The 15,505-nt window shown below is 34.5% G+C and overlaps 1 protein-coding gene across 1 annotated transcript; it reads right to left on the bottom strand.

The window, feature by feature from the left end:
* Positions 1-3,016: 3,016 nt before the first annotated feature.
* Positions 3,017-10,227, bottom strand: LOC132547363 (TNF receptor-associated factor 3-like). Its single transcript, XM_060211124.1, has 9 exons — positions 9,967-10,227; positions 9,351-9,449; positions 8,927-9,088; positions 8,012-8,092; positions 6,690-6,764; positions 6,134-6,253; positions 5,628-5,741; positions 4,316-4,504; positions 3,017-3,583 (listed from the first exon to the last, which is right to left on the bottom strand). The coding sequence occupies exons 1-9, from the start codon at positions 10,225-10,227 to the stop codon at positions 3,017-3,019; spliced, it is 1,668 nt and encodes a 555-aa protein (XP_060067107.1).
* Positions 10,228-15,505: the final 5,278 nt, after the last annotated feature.

Here is a 15,505-nt window from a genome sequence, read left to right as displayed (position 1 = left end):
TAAGAGTAAATGAGTCATTCTAGAATGTAATTTATAAGGCATTTAGAAACAATATTTAGAGAGATGAATAGAATAACAGTGAATGGCATTAACTCTTTATTCAAAATAGGAAATGAAATATAGCATATGAATTACACACACTTTGTAAAATTAATATCATAAATCAATGCTAAAAATTATAAATTTTGACACATTGATCAAGATATTTTTCAAGTTTGGTCAACTGAAATGGTCCTTTTGTAAATATAGTCAATGTAGAAATAGACTACAATGTATATAGTAACTAAGAGCTTCATCATAATAAGGCTAAAGTCTTAAAACTGAATACTTACTTAACAGACATCCAAGTGATCGATTGTCAGTATGGCGTATTTTATCATTGTAAACTATTGCAATGTAAATTCAGAAAACTGATACACACCAGAACACACAAAACTACACTATCACTTTGTCATCATGTTTGAAAGAATTTTGAAAAAAGCAAAAACGCACACACAACAAGTATTTTTTATTTTACACATCACTCCCCCTCTCCTCCCTCCCCCTCTTTCCACTCGCCTGTGTTCTTTATGGACTCACTCACAAGATCCTATGTTTCAAATATACTATGCAGCTCGCCTTAAAAGGTCCCTCTCCAAAAAATGGGCTTATTACTTACTGACCACAGAAAGGCCCATATGGGTGCCCTCTCAGTTTTCATTCAGGTCAAACACGGCTATCGCCAAGGCGACCCCATTGCCCCGTATTTGTGCAGATAATACTTTCTTAGTATTAAAAGTTTGATCAGAATTTCCTCGAAGTGAATAGATTTAGGAACTCAATATATACAAACAGTTTTTTAAAAGGTTGAGAAAAAACTGAAATGATCAGAAGAGGGCAATTAGTAAACGTTTTTAGTAAGAAACTTGAAGTTTATCAATGAGGGACGGCTAGTAAAATCTTTCTTTCGGCAGAGTCAACAAAGAATGCAGATATATTTCGCTTATACCTGTAAATGTATTTCGTTTTCAGTGATTTAAAGACAAAAAATGCATATGATATCCTATCTGGAACTGATTTATTTTCCATGCTTTAATTAATTTAAATGGTTTAGTTTATGTAAAATATCATTCCCAACTTTATTTAAAGTCATACTATTACTTCCCTACTTCCGAATCTTCGAGATATTCCACAAATTCTCTCCAGCTGTTTTGTTCTTCATCATACTCATGCGTATCAGTTTTATTAAACTATTTCAGCACAAACGTCACTTTATTTCTGAATTTGTATATTTTCTAGTTACATTCGAAAATATTTCTTTTTTCATATTTTGACATTTAATTTGTTTTTAAGTAGAAATTTTAAAAACAAGAAATTGTTGTAAGGTTGTTTGTTTTTTCTCATATGCTGTCCCATCAGCATAACTCACGATATGTCCAGTGTATCTTATCTATTATAAATTGTTATATATATTTATATATATTGCGATATTGGAATGTTATTTTAAAATGATAAATGTGTGAAGTGCAAATATATAAAAAATCATATATGATGATAAATACGCCTCTCTCTCTCTCTCTCTCTCTCTCTCTCTCTCTCTCTCTCTCTCTCTCTCTCTCTCTCTCTCTCTCTCTCTCTCTCTCTCTCTCTCTCTCTCTCTCTCTCTCTCTCTCTCTCTCTCTCTCTCTCTCTCTCTCTCTCTCTCTCTCTCTCTCTCTCTCTCTCTCTCTCTCTCTCTCTCTCTCTCTCTCTCTCTCTCTCTCTCTCTCTCTCTCTCTCTCTCTCTCTCTCTCTCTATAGATGCATATATGGCATTTTGTTGCAGTGCAATACGTCTTTATAAACTTTAACGACGGAAATATAAATAAATGTTTGTCATTTTAACTCAGTAAAAATAACAACTTCGATATAGTTAATATGACAACTCTGATCAAGGTTACTTGTGTTGTATTCTTGGTGTTGGACCTACGTTATTAGGCAGATAGATTATAGTCAGGTACATTTTCATCTCTGTGACTCTTTCTAATGCCAGGTCTAGTCACATCGAAGACACATGTCACCCTTCTCGCGACATGAGGACGCGACCTGCACCCCCTTTTATGGAATGGGACGTGTATATAAAGTCTTGATATGCAATATTTTTAGAAGACGGTTCCTGGTATTATAGTATTGTCTTAACCTAAAGATTCGAACGAAAGGGTCTGAATAGGCTAGAGAAGGCAATATCAGTTTTGTATATCTGTCCCAAGGGATTTGACACGAATTCCCAACCCATGGTCCATATATGTATTATAGTGACAAAGGTTGCAACTCTCGAGAAGGGAATACTGAGCAATTAAAAAAAATACATGCTTGAAAATATTCAAGGTAGACCTTTCCAATGAGTGTTGGATGAACGATAATGGCTTAGTATTGAGTAGGTTATGACATGACAAAATCGGAAATATATGTAGAAAATGATGATGTAGACATCTCACCGTCTGGTTGAAAACCGATCTCGTCTCTAACGGATACCTCAATAACTGTGCAGAAATTGCAAAAAACTAAGCTTGTAGCGTTATACAGTACTCATGACCGTGTCTACACATAATCCCTTTGATATTGTTGTTTTTCGTACACTGTAGAAATAACATTTTCCCCAACCACCGCCTTTTTTACTTTTTTGATGCCGATCACTGGCGTACACCGTGCCCGGTCTCGGTCCTGGTCCCAAAACCCTGTCCAATATTACAATGTTGACAATTGATATCTGAAGAACGAAACGTCAAATTTTCAATTTTGTTTTCTAAAAAATCAATTTAAACGTCTTGGCAATGATAATAGTTTGGGAAGGCGTGGTTACGTTATGTTAGGTTAGTATGACTTTTGAGAGAAGCTATAGCAAGTGGTATGTTATACTTCAATTTAAAATATCGAGTATATATTCTGTGTTAGGTAGTCAGAATCAATAGGACATGTTATGGTGCGAGACTGTGAAGTTCATCTAGTTGGGATTAATGTATTTATGGATTAATATCTCTAGTAAGACCGGGTTACTTTAATATTGGTAATTTGCATTGGTACAATCCACGACTATCCTTAAGAATACGATATCTTCCTTCAGGTATGTATCGCTTTCTAGCTTTGTGTGAGATACGAAGCGTGGTACGCCGCACGCGACATTCATCTCTGTCGTTGGCTTATGGAAACTGTTACTGGTAGGGTTTGGCGTGAACGATTCACGCTCGTGTAGACCCGTACCATTTTGATCCAGAAGCATGAAGGTGACAGGTAACATGAATGGCCACGGTAGAAGGGCATCAAAATCCCCCTTCATAACTACTACGAAGAACGATAGATATGCACCTTTACCTGTTCCGTCGCCATTCAGGTACACCCGCCCGCAAAGTTTGTAACCATACTGACTGGTATAGAACGGTTGACTGTACAACGACAGTGTCCTACCATTCACTGCCTCCATTTTCCGACGTCTGTAGTCTCGGATCTTCCACATGAGGACACCATTGTAGTTTATGGTCTCAAAGAGCTGCAATCGTAAATCTATTTCGCAAACTCTTACGTCCATTAGTCGGACTTGCTTTTCAGCGCGCTCCACTGCGTTACCGTCTACAACGAAATGCAAAGCTAATCTTTGATATCAAGATTTCGTCTGATCGCAAAGTTAATGACTTAATCACAAAATAGGTGATGAGACGTATTATAAAAATATGTATTTCAAAGAATAAATCAAATACACATCGATATGATCCCTTATCACTGCATCGACAAATCGGTAAAATCAAAATTGTCGATGATTCTAACAAAAACTGTTCTGTCGAAGAAAAAAAAGGGAAAGAAAAGTAAACCTAAGTAATGTAAATTATCATTTTGGAAGTCAAAACTAACCAAAATCCTTATGTCATGCATTTACTGAAACAAAGCTTATATTTTTGTCACATTGCTTATTATTACTACTCCAATGATCTTGCAAGATAGTTCTCTCATAATCCAAAATGGTCTATTTTCAACCATTTAATAACGGTATCATTATTATCTTTACATGTCTGTCACAGTGGACCAAGTAAACCTGGTTTGTTTTTACTGGTTACGAAACATGTATTTTACTGCATTGTATGACGGTTTATATCAACGCATTTTGTAGTCCCGTAATGAATCAATCTGGAAAAACTTACCGGAAGGGGACACCAGAATTCCGGGTAATATCCACATAATCGGATAGATCCTATAACTTTCAAGTCCGATCGTAAAACCCGAACTAAAAAGGGCGAATTCATTAACTCGGCGCGCCATCCAACAAGCAGAATGATAGTTTAGATCTGAAATATAGCCTTAAAATCTCACCTCTGTTCTGGCCAACGGATCCTGTCGCTCTCTCCACGGTCTCTAGTCTCTGTTTAGTCCCATCTATCATATCTTTAACAGCTGAAAGTTCACTTTTGATCTTTTCTGCTCCATCTGTACTGGCCTTTTCCTGAAGATGCCTTTCGTTGACGATAACTTTTTCTCCTTGCGTCACCAGCACTTTCTGCATTGAACAATGTGCAGTGTTGCATCATGTCAAAAGGGTACATAATCGAAAAATGAAATGGTTTTCAATTAGAAGGAATTTAAAACAGAACTTTAGAACAATAATGAAAACATTTGAAAGCGAAATATTCAATTTTGAAATATATCCTTGTTCAAATTTTAATATTCATAGTTTCAATGTTGTAACTGATTTAGGTGGTCGGGTGACGTAGTGGTAATGCAATTGCTCTCACATAGTTTTCTGGGTTCGATTAAGGGGCGTGGAAAGCTAAGGGAGTCACTTGCCCGACCATGTGGCTTTTCCCGGCATTCAGTTTTTCCTACCCGCGCGCTTACATCTAGGTCCATAAGAGTAATAAGTATATGTTGAAACAATCTGTCTCGCCATTGATGTGAAAAAGATAAAGTATATTATTATTTGGATGAAGGACACGAGTTTTTACTACAACTATATATGTAGGATATATTTAACACAAATTATAGCGGTTATCTTGCTTTCATGGTACCATTTTTATGTGTTTCTCTTCAACCCAAAACGCCCGTCCCAAATATATCACCATGTGATAAGAAATGTATCAGTAATTGGAAGACAGGTAATACATTGAAAATGTTAGGATATTAACAAATAAACCTATATTGAAAAAAAACATCAATCTTTAACTGCAGGAAACCGATTAAATGTATAGATTTCTTTTCATCTACAGTATAAAAAGAAGGCTTGTTGCGACTCCAGAAAGTCATATTCCTAGCTTGACATCTTTGACACTCATTAACACAAATACACATGTACATATAGCAATATTTAACGAAATTGTAAAGAAATGAATAAACATTCATGATGCCATGGAAACGTTTTTGCAAACATTTATGATGTATATCAACTATATACATAGCCGAAATATCTCTTAAAACGACTGTTTTAAGATACAGATACGATCTTTGATACTTAAATTTTGTAAATGAGTTTTATGCAATATTACATATTCTGCATCAAGTTACATATTAATAAAGAAACAATATCAAGGCACTGTAAACAAGACAATAGCGTAGTACAGAAATGTAGCGCTGTAAATGTATATGGTATTTAGGGTGTGTTCTGCTCTCTTGTAGATCAAACATACCTTCAAGTCCTGTATTGATTTCCTGTTAATCTGGCAATCTTTCTTCAGTTTTTCATTTTCATCTTTTATCTTCTTCACCTCCTGCCCTTGTCTCAGTATTTGTTCAATCGTTAACTGTACGCATATATATAATCCGATGTTTTAGTCCGTTCCATCACATGTACAAATTATTACTTTACATAAATGTACTAGTATTGGGATCTGATTTGCATTTAGTGTTAATTAACAACAAGAACAGAATTTCATTGCAAAGCTGGTTTATTTGCCTACTAGCATTGCAATTCATAAAGGAGATATATATAGATGAGATTAAGTACAAATTATTTTTAATGAGTTCTTACCGTTTCTTCTCTAAACCTGGGAACTGGTAGACTGAATTTTACAAATTTTGGTCCTCAGGTATTCGTGATAGGTATTTATCTTTAGATCTTTTCGGCAGGTTTTGATTTCGAAAACTCAGTATGAAGTGTTACTCTTAGTATATGGAGGTTGACGGTATCATGTACCTTCATGTCATCAATGTGACTCCTCGTGACATTTTCGACTGCTTCTTCACGTAAGGCGATCAGTTCCAAATGATAGGGTACGGCGTCTTCCGAATGTTTGTGAATGTCATCGTTCAGACCCTGTAATGAATTATATATTTTAATACAAAGAAAAGGTTAATACAAAATCTTTACTCTCTTTCATTTTTATTTATTTATTTCTATTTATTTATCTTTTATATATATATATATATATATATATATTGTTTGTTTTTTTGTCTTAGTTTTTTGTTTTGTTTTTTTTTTTTTTTTTTTTTGTTTTTTTTTTTGTTATTGTTTTGTTTTGTTTTTTGGTATACTATTCTTGTTTATTTTTAACTGATTGAAATATATTTCAACATTGTTATCCACTATTTCTTGAATGGTTTAAAATCACCTTTGTATTTCAGGGCCTCAGATATCAACGACATATTCTTATATAACATATTAATTCAATAGTATTTCGTTAAATGTGTATCCGTATCGCATAAATATATCACTATAATCAAGTAATGCTTTGTAATCATGCTTATAATACCTCAAATGGGCATCCGACATCTTTGAATCGACATGCAACTCTTCTTAATGGGCATTCAGTGACATGATTTCTTAACTGCAAATAAATCAGTAAAGTTTTGGTCTTTTTCAATAACTCCAATATGAGTGTTATCTTGTATGTTGTATTCATTGCAAGTAACTAACTTACGAAAGTAATCACTCTCATTTTTGCTCATTGCTATGAACTCTCTTATGAAAGTAGCCTCTTTTCTTTTTTTAGTCAACATATTTCGATTGTCTCTATCGAAATGGACACGTATAGATACAAAGGTTAACAAACGCTGCTGGGAAATAAATAATGCTGTGTATGAATAGACATCATGTATAGTGCATACAGTCTGCCATAACAATCTGTCTCTAAAACGGAACAGGTATAATGAGGAAACAAATTGTGTTCAGGGTTTTAAAAATTTCAAACCTTATAAATGTTAAATGTTATTTTAGAAAAAAAGAAACGTTTTCGGAATCATCATTCAATATGATAGTCGATTAACTCCTGAATAGTATTTGAATAATGAAGCCAGATTTTCGAAAAAGAAAGTGTCTTCTTCATCGAAATAGAAAATGTAAATGAAATATGCCAATATTCTCTTTCCAGTAGAAATAAATCGGCTTAAACAAAAATTAATGTGAAAAGAGATGGTAAATGATTATATAACATTGCATAATTTTTTTTTCTAGTTTAAGATATTGAATTATGTTTGGAGCATAGATAATAACATCGTATTGTTTCAAGGGTTTTGAAAAAATTGCGAAATAAGAGGAATTCGTGACGGTCTCTTGATACAAATTTACATGGATGTAATGCGAGCGTGTTGTTCTGACAAAAGGTCTGACAAAAGGTCTGACAAAAGACATGCATTGTTGTATCGGGTTCTTTATCTTGATAAAAGGAATGTTTGTTGACGACCGTATTCACTGTTTGATTTAACAGCTCATTGTTATAATATAATCAAACACACGAGAAATACAGATCAAACCTGATGGAAACGTGAACTTTGACCTTCTGGTGGGCTATATAATCACGTCTGGTATAGTTTGACACTACTGGAATAATGACATATGTTTATTTAAAGCAAACAATGTTCAATGATAGTTAGCTTACTAAGTATTGTCGTATTTCACTTGTAATCTTTGATACCTTACATTGAAGAATTCTGACATTTCAAGATACTTTTGTAGTATGGATTTTCCGCAGAAATTAAGTAATGTGTCCTTTGCTCAAATGTATATTAAGGTCTATTAGTTGGTACGTTGCTATTAATCTCAACAGAACTTTATTTTACTTTTTCGTTTGCTCACCTGCTCTCGGGACGCTTGTGTCATTCCGCATTCGTTTGGACAGCTTAGAATGACATTTGGACATTCATCCGATAGGTGTTCCTTTGTCAAAAATGAAAATATAAGCTGTGTGTTAATAATTGATAGCTTAAAATAGATGGTTACTAACGCATTTGCATTACCTAATTGCAATTGACTTTGCTGAATGGAAATGAAAAGGCTGTTTAACGATATTATAATAAGGCAATAATGGTGATTGGCTTACTCAAATAATAGCCCTTTTCCTGCAACTGCGCTGCCATGGTTTGAATACACCTATCACATTTATTTGTTGCATTCGGTAGTGACGGGAAAAAGCTATATTAATTCTACAGAAGTACTTGCTGATTTACTTGGACAGTTCGTTTGAAAATATGATTAACTGTTTACATAAGGGATTTTCTTTGTTATAACAAACAAGTTTAATTGCCTTTTTCATCCATCGGAGTAATTGTGACGTGCGTCAAAAGGTACAATTCAGCATAAGTTCAACAGGTAAACAGACATTGAACAGACTTAACCAACTGCTGAAGTTTCGATTGTCTGAATTTTCAATTATTGTTACAGGATAAACAGAACACACGGTCAGTGTCTTAAATATAAACTATATACTCGGGGCAAAAAGACGAAAGTTGCTCTCCAAAGGCTCGCCACCTTTGTTTTTCTTCACCCACGCCAAAATATAGCTGATATTTTAAGACACTGACTATGCATTCTTTACCTTTTGTTTCCAGAGATCTGGAAAGTTTGTTTCGTCATCGTTTTCACCTCACCTGATAAACCGTATTGCTTGACAGAAAACAGGCTGAATAAATTTTGTCACAAAATATTTCTTTTATGGTAGAAATTGTATTGACAAAGTATATAGTACATTTGTTCTGATGAGTGTCGACCTACCGACATGTTGATGGCAGATGTGGAATATCCACATCCCTCTGGGCAGTGAAGAATCCTCTGAACACAATCTTCATCAAGGTGCTTTTCCATGTTATACATCTTGACCAATTCACAGCATTTATCACAAGTCACTTCTCTGTATTCGCATGACTCCATGTGTTTCTGTAACCAAGCAAATAATTTACCAGCTGAAAATATTAATCAACGGAAAGTGAAACAATAATTGGTTGTCATCACGGAAGTTTCATCATTGCCTTAGATATGATTACGACAAGAAAATTAATATATATATATTTTTATCCAAAATAAAAATGTTGATCTCAGCGTTAAAACGTTTTTTTCCAAACATTTATGATGTATATCAACTATACTTATCGGCCAAATATCACATCATGTGATTTAATGCACTTTTTGCGAAACAAACCTCAAGCTCTTTCCACTTTATTATTTTCTTGCAAGCCTGATATCCGCATCTCACTTCTAAACTTCCAATTTCTCTTCGTTTGCATGCATCTGCAAATATCTGTAATGTAGACGGACTATTTTAGAGGCAGGGCTGAACGTTTTAAAGCCTGAACATGTATGTTTTCAATTTAAGTAATTTATTTCTTCTTAACTTCATATTTCTGAATTTTACGTTTATCGTCGAGAAAACTTTTCTTTTCAAAATTATTTGATTTTGCTTTATGCATTTTAGTTCAAAAGCGGAGTACTAACCATCCTCTCTATCTCTCTGTCTGTCTGTCTGTCTGTCTGTCTGTCTGTCTGCCTGCCTGCCTGCCTGCCTGCCTGTCTGTCTGTCTGTCTGTCTGTCTGTCTGTCTGTCTGTCTGTCTGTCTCTCTCTCTCTCTCTCTCTCTCTCTCTCTCTCTCTCTCTCTCTCTCTCTCTCTCTCTCTCTCTCTCTCTCTCTCTCTCTCTCTCTCTCTCTCTCTCTCTCTCTCTCTCTCTCTCTCTCTCTCTCTCTCTCTCTCTCTCTCTCTCTCTCTCTCTCTCTCTCTCTGACATAACACCCCACCCTATGCACTTTCTTCCATTCTACCTGATTTGAACTACATGGAAGTTTGCAATCCATCACCAAGCAACGCCCTTCTTCAAGTACACGATCTAAGCCGACAGGACACACATGATGACCGCAGGGTAACTGAAAGGGGTCCCATAGTATTTTATGGCATGCCGTACATTTTTCAATGTCATCAGAACTCTTTACAAACTCAGGATTCGTCTCGTTTGGGTTCGGGTTGTTTACCATGGACGGATGGAAAGTATGAGGAATACTACAACTTGAATATGAATCTGCCATGTTCATATTTTACGAGGTAGAGATCACTTGATAGTACGGTGTCATTTAGTTTAATAAACCTGTTCACACGCCTGATCAAAGCAAAGGAAACCAAAAATCATACGAAGTCGTAGTAAATCAAACCAATGCTTTGCCGAGTTCTGTTCTTCCTTTATCTTTGAATTCACCCGTGATGGCAGGCGTGGTAGCATCGAACGGACAGGCTTAGTTAAAACAGCCGTCTTAAATTAGTGGTCTTTACTTTCTCTCTTGGCAATTAGGGAATGGTACTGAAATCAGAAGAACACCGTATGGCAAATAAACTTAAAACACATTAAGAACAGACCAACATGGCAACATAATTATAATTCATAAGTCATAACTAGGAAAATATGAATAAATAAACGGAGACTCCTGAAAAAGTACCAGGAGATTAACAATAGGTGTCCCGGAAGAGTAAGCGTATTCTGCTTTATCGAGGACATCCGCCATGTAACTTTGGTTACTCCAAGTAAGTAATATTACGTTCTCAAGTGAGAACAAGGTAAACAACAACGAAACCAACAAGAAAACCAACGCACATCAAATAGGTCCAGCTTAATGTCACACCAAGAAAAAGAATGAGATCACTATAGCGACCATAAAACTTCCCATAATTTTCATCAACCTTCATCTTTTGAACCCTTTTGTAACGAGTTTGTCAGTCAGTTGACGACTTTTCGCACGAAAATCGTTATAATGGGAACATCGAATCAACTGTGACATGCAAATGCCATAGGTTGGAGATGCAGGAATATTGCTATCCAGAAATGGAATATTCACAACAGGGAAACTGAAATAATAACGTTTATCATACAACTTGATGAAAAGCTGGTTGGTGTTGTAGGAAAAGCTCGAGATAAGCAGCTGATGCAGATGAGTCTGTCGTATCTTTGATTTCCAGTTCTGATGGATATATACGATAGACGTAGTCCATAAATTTCTTGTTATTTAAAGACAAGTCGTCATAAATATATAAGGTGAAATTAAATAATTTTTCAAGGTCTTTGTGGCCTGATAAGATTAAATAAGTTCAGCCTGGTATACAAACAAAAACATGATAGCCAACAGAGGTGTGCAGTTGGTTCCCATAGGTAAGCCAATAGTCTCTAATGGAAGATCTTACTACTCGACGAACATATTGTCAACCAAAAACTCGATCATTTTTATGATTTCGTCTTCCGTTCATCTTTTCTATGATTTGGACGTAAGTTTTACGAAATAAGATTCACAGCCATATATTTATATCACCATTCACCATTCTTTTAGAAGAAAGCTCGCATAACAAGAAGACGAAGAATGGGGTATGTTGGTGTACAGGGAGGGAAAATCAAATGTTCTTTTAGAGTAAGTGTTTTTTAGAAGAGGGTGTTGAACAAAGCTTATTGGAGTTCTTCAAAATCCAGATACTATTAATTCCATTTCTTGAGTAAACAGTATCACAGATTACCCAGATTAGATAAGTGGTTCGATAAAGGCTTGGTTGAACAAATAGACGAACCAGCTGTAAAAAGTTGCTTTTATGGTTTTTGTGAAGTTTACGGATCCAGTATAATCTGGGGAGGTCCGTACTCTTATCATAAATAAGCAATCTAAATGATTGTTATACCGAAGCATGATAGGCCGGTGTTTCGTCTTTTGAAAGATTGCATAATGTACTTTCGGGTTTCCCTACGTTATTAGGGAAGACCGGTTCTTTTTGTGTACAGGAAATATAATCATGTTTGCAGACAAGGGTCAAGTTATTGGACGCCTTATCTGCAAGCACAATAACATACCTGTCATTTAAATCTTGAAGTATGGATTTAACATCATCATTAGGAAAACTGATCTGTGTTTTGTTTTCATTTTCAATTTCAAGCTGTAAATTCTTTTACGAATGACGAACCGACTGTTCTTAACCAGCTCAGAAAGTGAATCCAACGCAGCATGGTCTCGTTTCACCCATTCACTGATATAATTTTCAACAGAATCCATAAGTATTTTGAAATACACATTGCAATGATCGAAAGGGGTTTAACAATATTTAGGACCTTTCAGGCAAAGCTCATGTAGCTTGACATTTTGTTCAATGCTTAAATCACCAGTTACTATGTGCCCAGTTGGACCATAATTATAAGTAGAGGCAGAAATTAAGAGCTGATGAAAACTGTGAAGTTCTTCATAACGAATTTTCTATTTCTTTTGCGATATGAAGTTTAATGTGTTTAATGCTAGTTAGTAGGTCTGATGGAACAGGATATTGCTTGCTACTTTGACTGATTGAGCTTTACAGCTTTTCATTTTGCTTGGTTATAATTTGACACACTAAGCTCTTCGCTCACAACAGTATCACAGACCAGGTCACGAATCGCTAGTCGAGATATCTTAGAATTCGTAACACGTAGTACAGGCTTTCGAGTCTTCGGGTTAGAGAAAGTGCCTCTTCCATAATACCTAAACATTGTACTCGGAGGAGTAGGCATTTCCGCCAAGTCATGTCTTTTGATGGAGTTTCCTAAAGAAAAACTTTTCAAACGACAGACAACTGAATAGCACATTCCAATACAAATTTAAGCGAGATTAGGTAGTGCAAAACAAAGGACTAAACAACATCATACAGCTGTTCCGTCCTTCTAGAACACGTCAGGAGGTGATTGATGAAATATTTATAAAGTTGGATATTTAATGACTGTGAAAAGACCGGGATGTTAACGTTTAACAAACCTTACATTTAATTTCCGTGGTCAAGCATAGTCATATGCAACGTGACACACAACGATTTCGTGTACACATATGCGTTGTGTAATCATTCAGGCATGACATCTGTCAGGATAGTGTACATTATTCGAAGAAGAGATATACTATTTTAGAACATCACGAGTGAAATAGACTATGTTATTTGGTAAATCCGTGCTTTTCGATTACCACAATCTTAATAATATATAAAGCATAGTATAATGTTGATCAGTGATCACTCATTGCTTGTTTAATTAAATTTAATTTACCAATGAAGATCTGTCGAATATGCAATATTGTGTAATTGAAACTTCCGTTGTAAGGTTTACTGTGTGTAAGTATAGAACTTTGTCCCACTAAAATGTGTTAATATCATGTTGTAAGTTAGCATTATCAAGAGGTTAGGTATCAAAGTTTCCCCAAAAAGTAATCTTAGTGTATGTAAGCAATGCCATAGTTTGGTATAATATTTAACTACCCTCTTGTTTGTTATAGCGTACTGTTTATTATCAAGCAAGCCCATTTAATTGTAATCATGTGGGTAAAGGAAGTAAAGATATGGAAAAAAACACGAACCATGCTTCCTTGTAGTCATAGGTATTTTTCCACCCTATTCTATACTGTCAATTATTTACCATATTTCCTACGGTATAAACAAAATGACATTTACTATTTCCTTTGTTTAGTTGATATTTTCATAATTATCATTGATGATTAGCTCAAAGTTAGATTGTATTTGTCGATTTTGTTAAATGGAAGATCGATCATTTACTAATTTAAGACAGACAAATACTATAGATATTCGTGTCTTCCTCCTTATTCTGAAACGTAACCAAAACTAGTGTTGTAGGTATACGAAATAACATACACTTCTGACTGATCACCCATTATACGCTTCAGGTAAGAACTATTTAATTTGAAAGAAGTTAAGCACTTGGGAAATCATGCTAAATATATGTATCAATTTTCAATTGATGCCCCGCCTCCATCCCCGCCCCATGTGATACTTGATGAAATAGCGCATGTCTGCATTCCATTTATAGCGCATGTCTGCATTCCATTTGCATTATTGTACACTTACTGGGCGTGTCGATATGAGTTTACAGAGATGTTATTCTCTAAGCCCTGCGGACGTATCGGTAAATAACCTCAAGAGTTTATAAATACTAACACACGTCATGATGTGTCTGTTGATTACGTGAAACTAAGTCTAGAAATTGAGATAAAATCTTCATTACGAATTTAATAGATATAAAAGTGTATTCAAAACAGTATTGTTATAGGAGTGTTTCAACGAAATATATTCTCTATACATTGTTAGTATTATTAAATGTGTCATAACAAATAATTACATATTTTAAAATATTGTTTTATTAATTTGATGTGGCTTATTTTACATGATTAATATATAAGAGAAAAAATAAAACATTGTGATGTACATTGCGTTATTTTACTATTGATTTTAATATGAAAAAAATTGTATTTTACTTTTTAGAGCATATGTTATGTTTTAAGTGAACAGTTATAATTTTAGTTTTCACAAAGTAGTATATTTATCGCATGAATTTGATGAAATGTTCAACAAAAGCAATCCGACATCGAGATACAGATAAAATGAGAACTGAAAGGTAATAAAGGTGTTAACATGATATTAAAATTATACTTACCCCCTCTGAGTGATTAAATAAATGAGTAATATGTTAGGTGTATGTATGCTGTATATACTACTTTGTTTGACATCAGGTTCTATTTATAGACACTTTGATTGCGTGTGTTTTAAATAAGTGTTGATAAAGTAGTTCCCATATTTTATCATATATCATCAAGACCTCGTTTACCGACATCATTTATTGATCATTTATAAATTACAAATGATATTGAACAGAGTTTACAGAGATAAGATAGATATTTTAAGATATTTTGACCTAATCTGTTCTCATAATTCATTCTATAAATAAAGCCACATCCGTGTTTATATCTATATTCAGCAGTGGTAGTTATAAAGGACATATAATATTAGCGACTTCATACATACAATTTTATTCAAGAAAGTATTGCAATTGGAGATGGTAAGATCTGTGTTTTTTTTCATTTTCTTCATATTTTACAAGTGTATACATTCTTATCAGCCAAATTATAAAGCTACGTGTGTCTGTACTGGAATAACAAGATTCTCGGTAGATTTAAGATGACCTGATCTATAACCATGTAAATATTTGACTGTACCAAGGATTAAAAGCGTACTGATAATATTTATAAATCAAAAATGACATTGTAGAGAGTTTACAGAGATAAGAGTTTAACCTACATGGTTTTCATAATCCACTCTATAAATAAGGCTACCTCATGTATATATCACCCGATACAGCTATATTTAGCAGTGGTAGTTCCATTGTAAATATGCTGTGTTGTTCTTGGTATGGTTAGAATATCTTACAAAAGGTTAAGTGACGATACAGCGTTCCATGCTATTTTCAACTAATGAAAACAGATAAGGATTTCTACCGAATAGGACAGAAATATCGACACTTCCGGTAATAGA

The sequence above is a fragment of the Ylistrum balloti genome, unplaced genomic scaffold (genome assembly GCF_031769215.1).
Source record: "Ylistrum balloti isolate Yb309-2 unplaced genomic scaffold, AGI_CSIRO_Ybal_v1 Utg369950, whole genome shotgun sequence".
NCBI lineage: Eukaryota > Metazoa > Mollusca > Bivalvia > Pectinida > Pectinidae > Ylistrum > Ylistrum balloti.
This window is presented reverse-complemented; position numbering and strand designations above follow the sequence as displayed.

What these genes read in the sequence shown, in the direction of transcription:
- LOC132547363 (XM_060211124.1), bottom strand. Translation starts at nt 10,227, where the DNA reads ATGGCAGATTCATATTCAAGTTGTAGTATTCCTCATACTTTCCATCCG. An exon ending in TAAAGTGGAAAGAGCTTGAG is followed by an intron (nt 9,089 to 9,350) that starts GTTTGTTTCGCA and finishes GCTTGGTTACAG; the next exon opens with AAACACATGGAGTCATGCGA. An exon ending in ATGTCGGATGCCCATTTGAG is followed by an intron (nt 6,254 to 6,689) that starts GTATTATAAGCA and finishes AATTCATTACAG; the next exon opens with GGTCTGAACGATGACATTCA.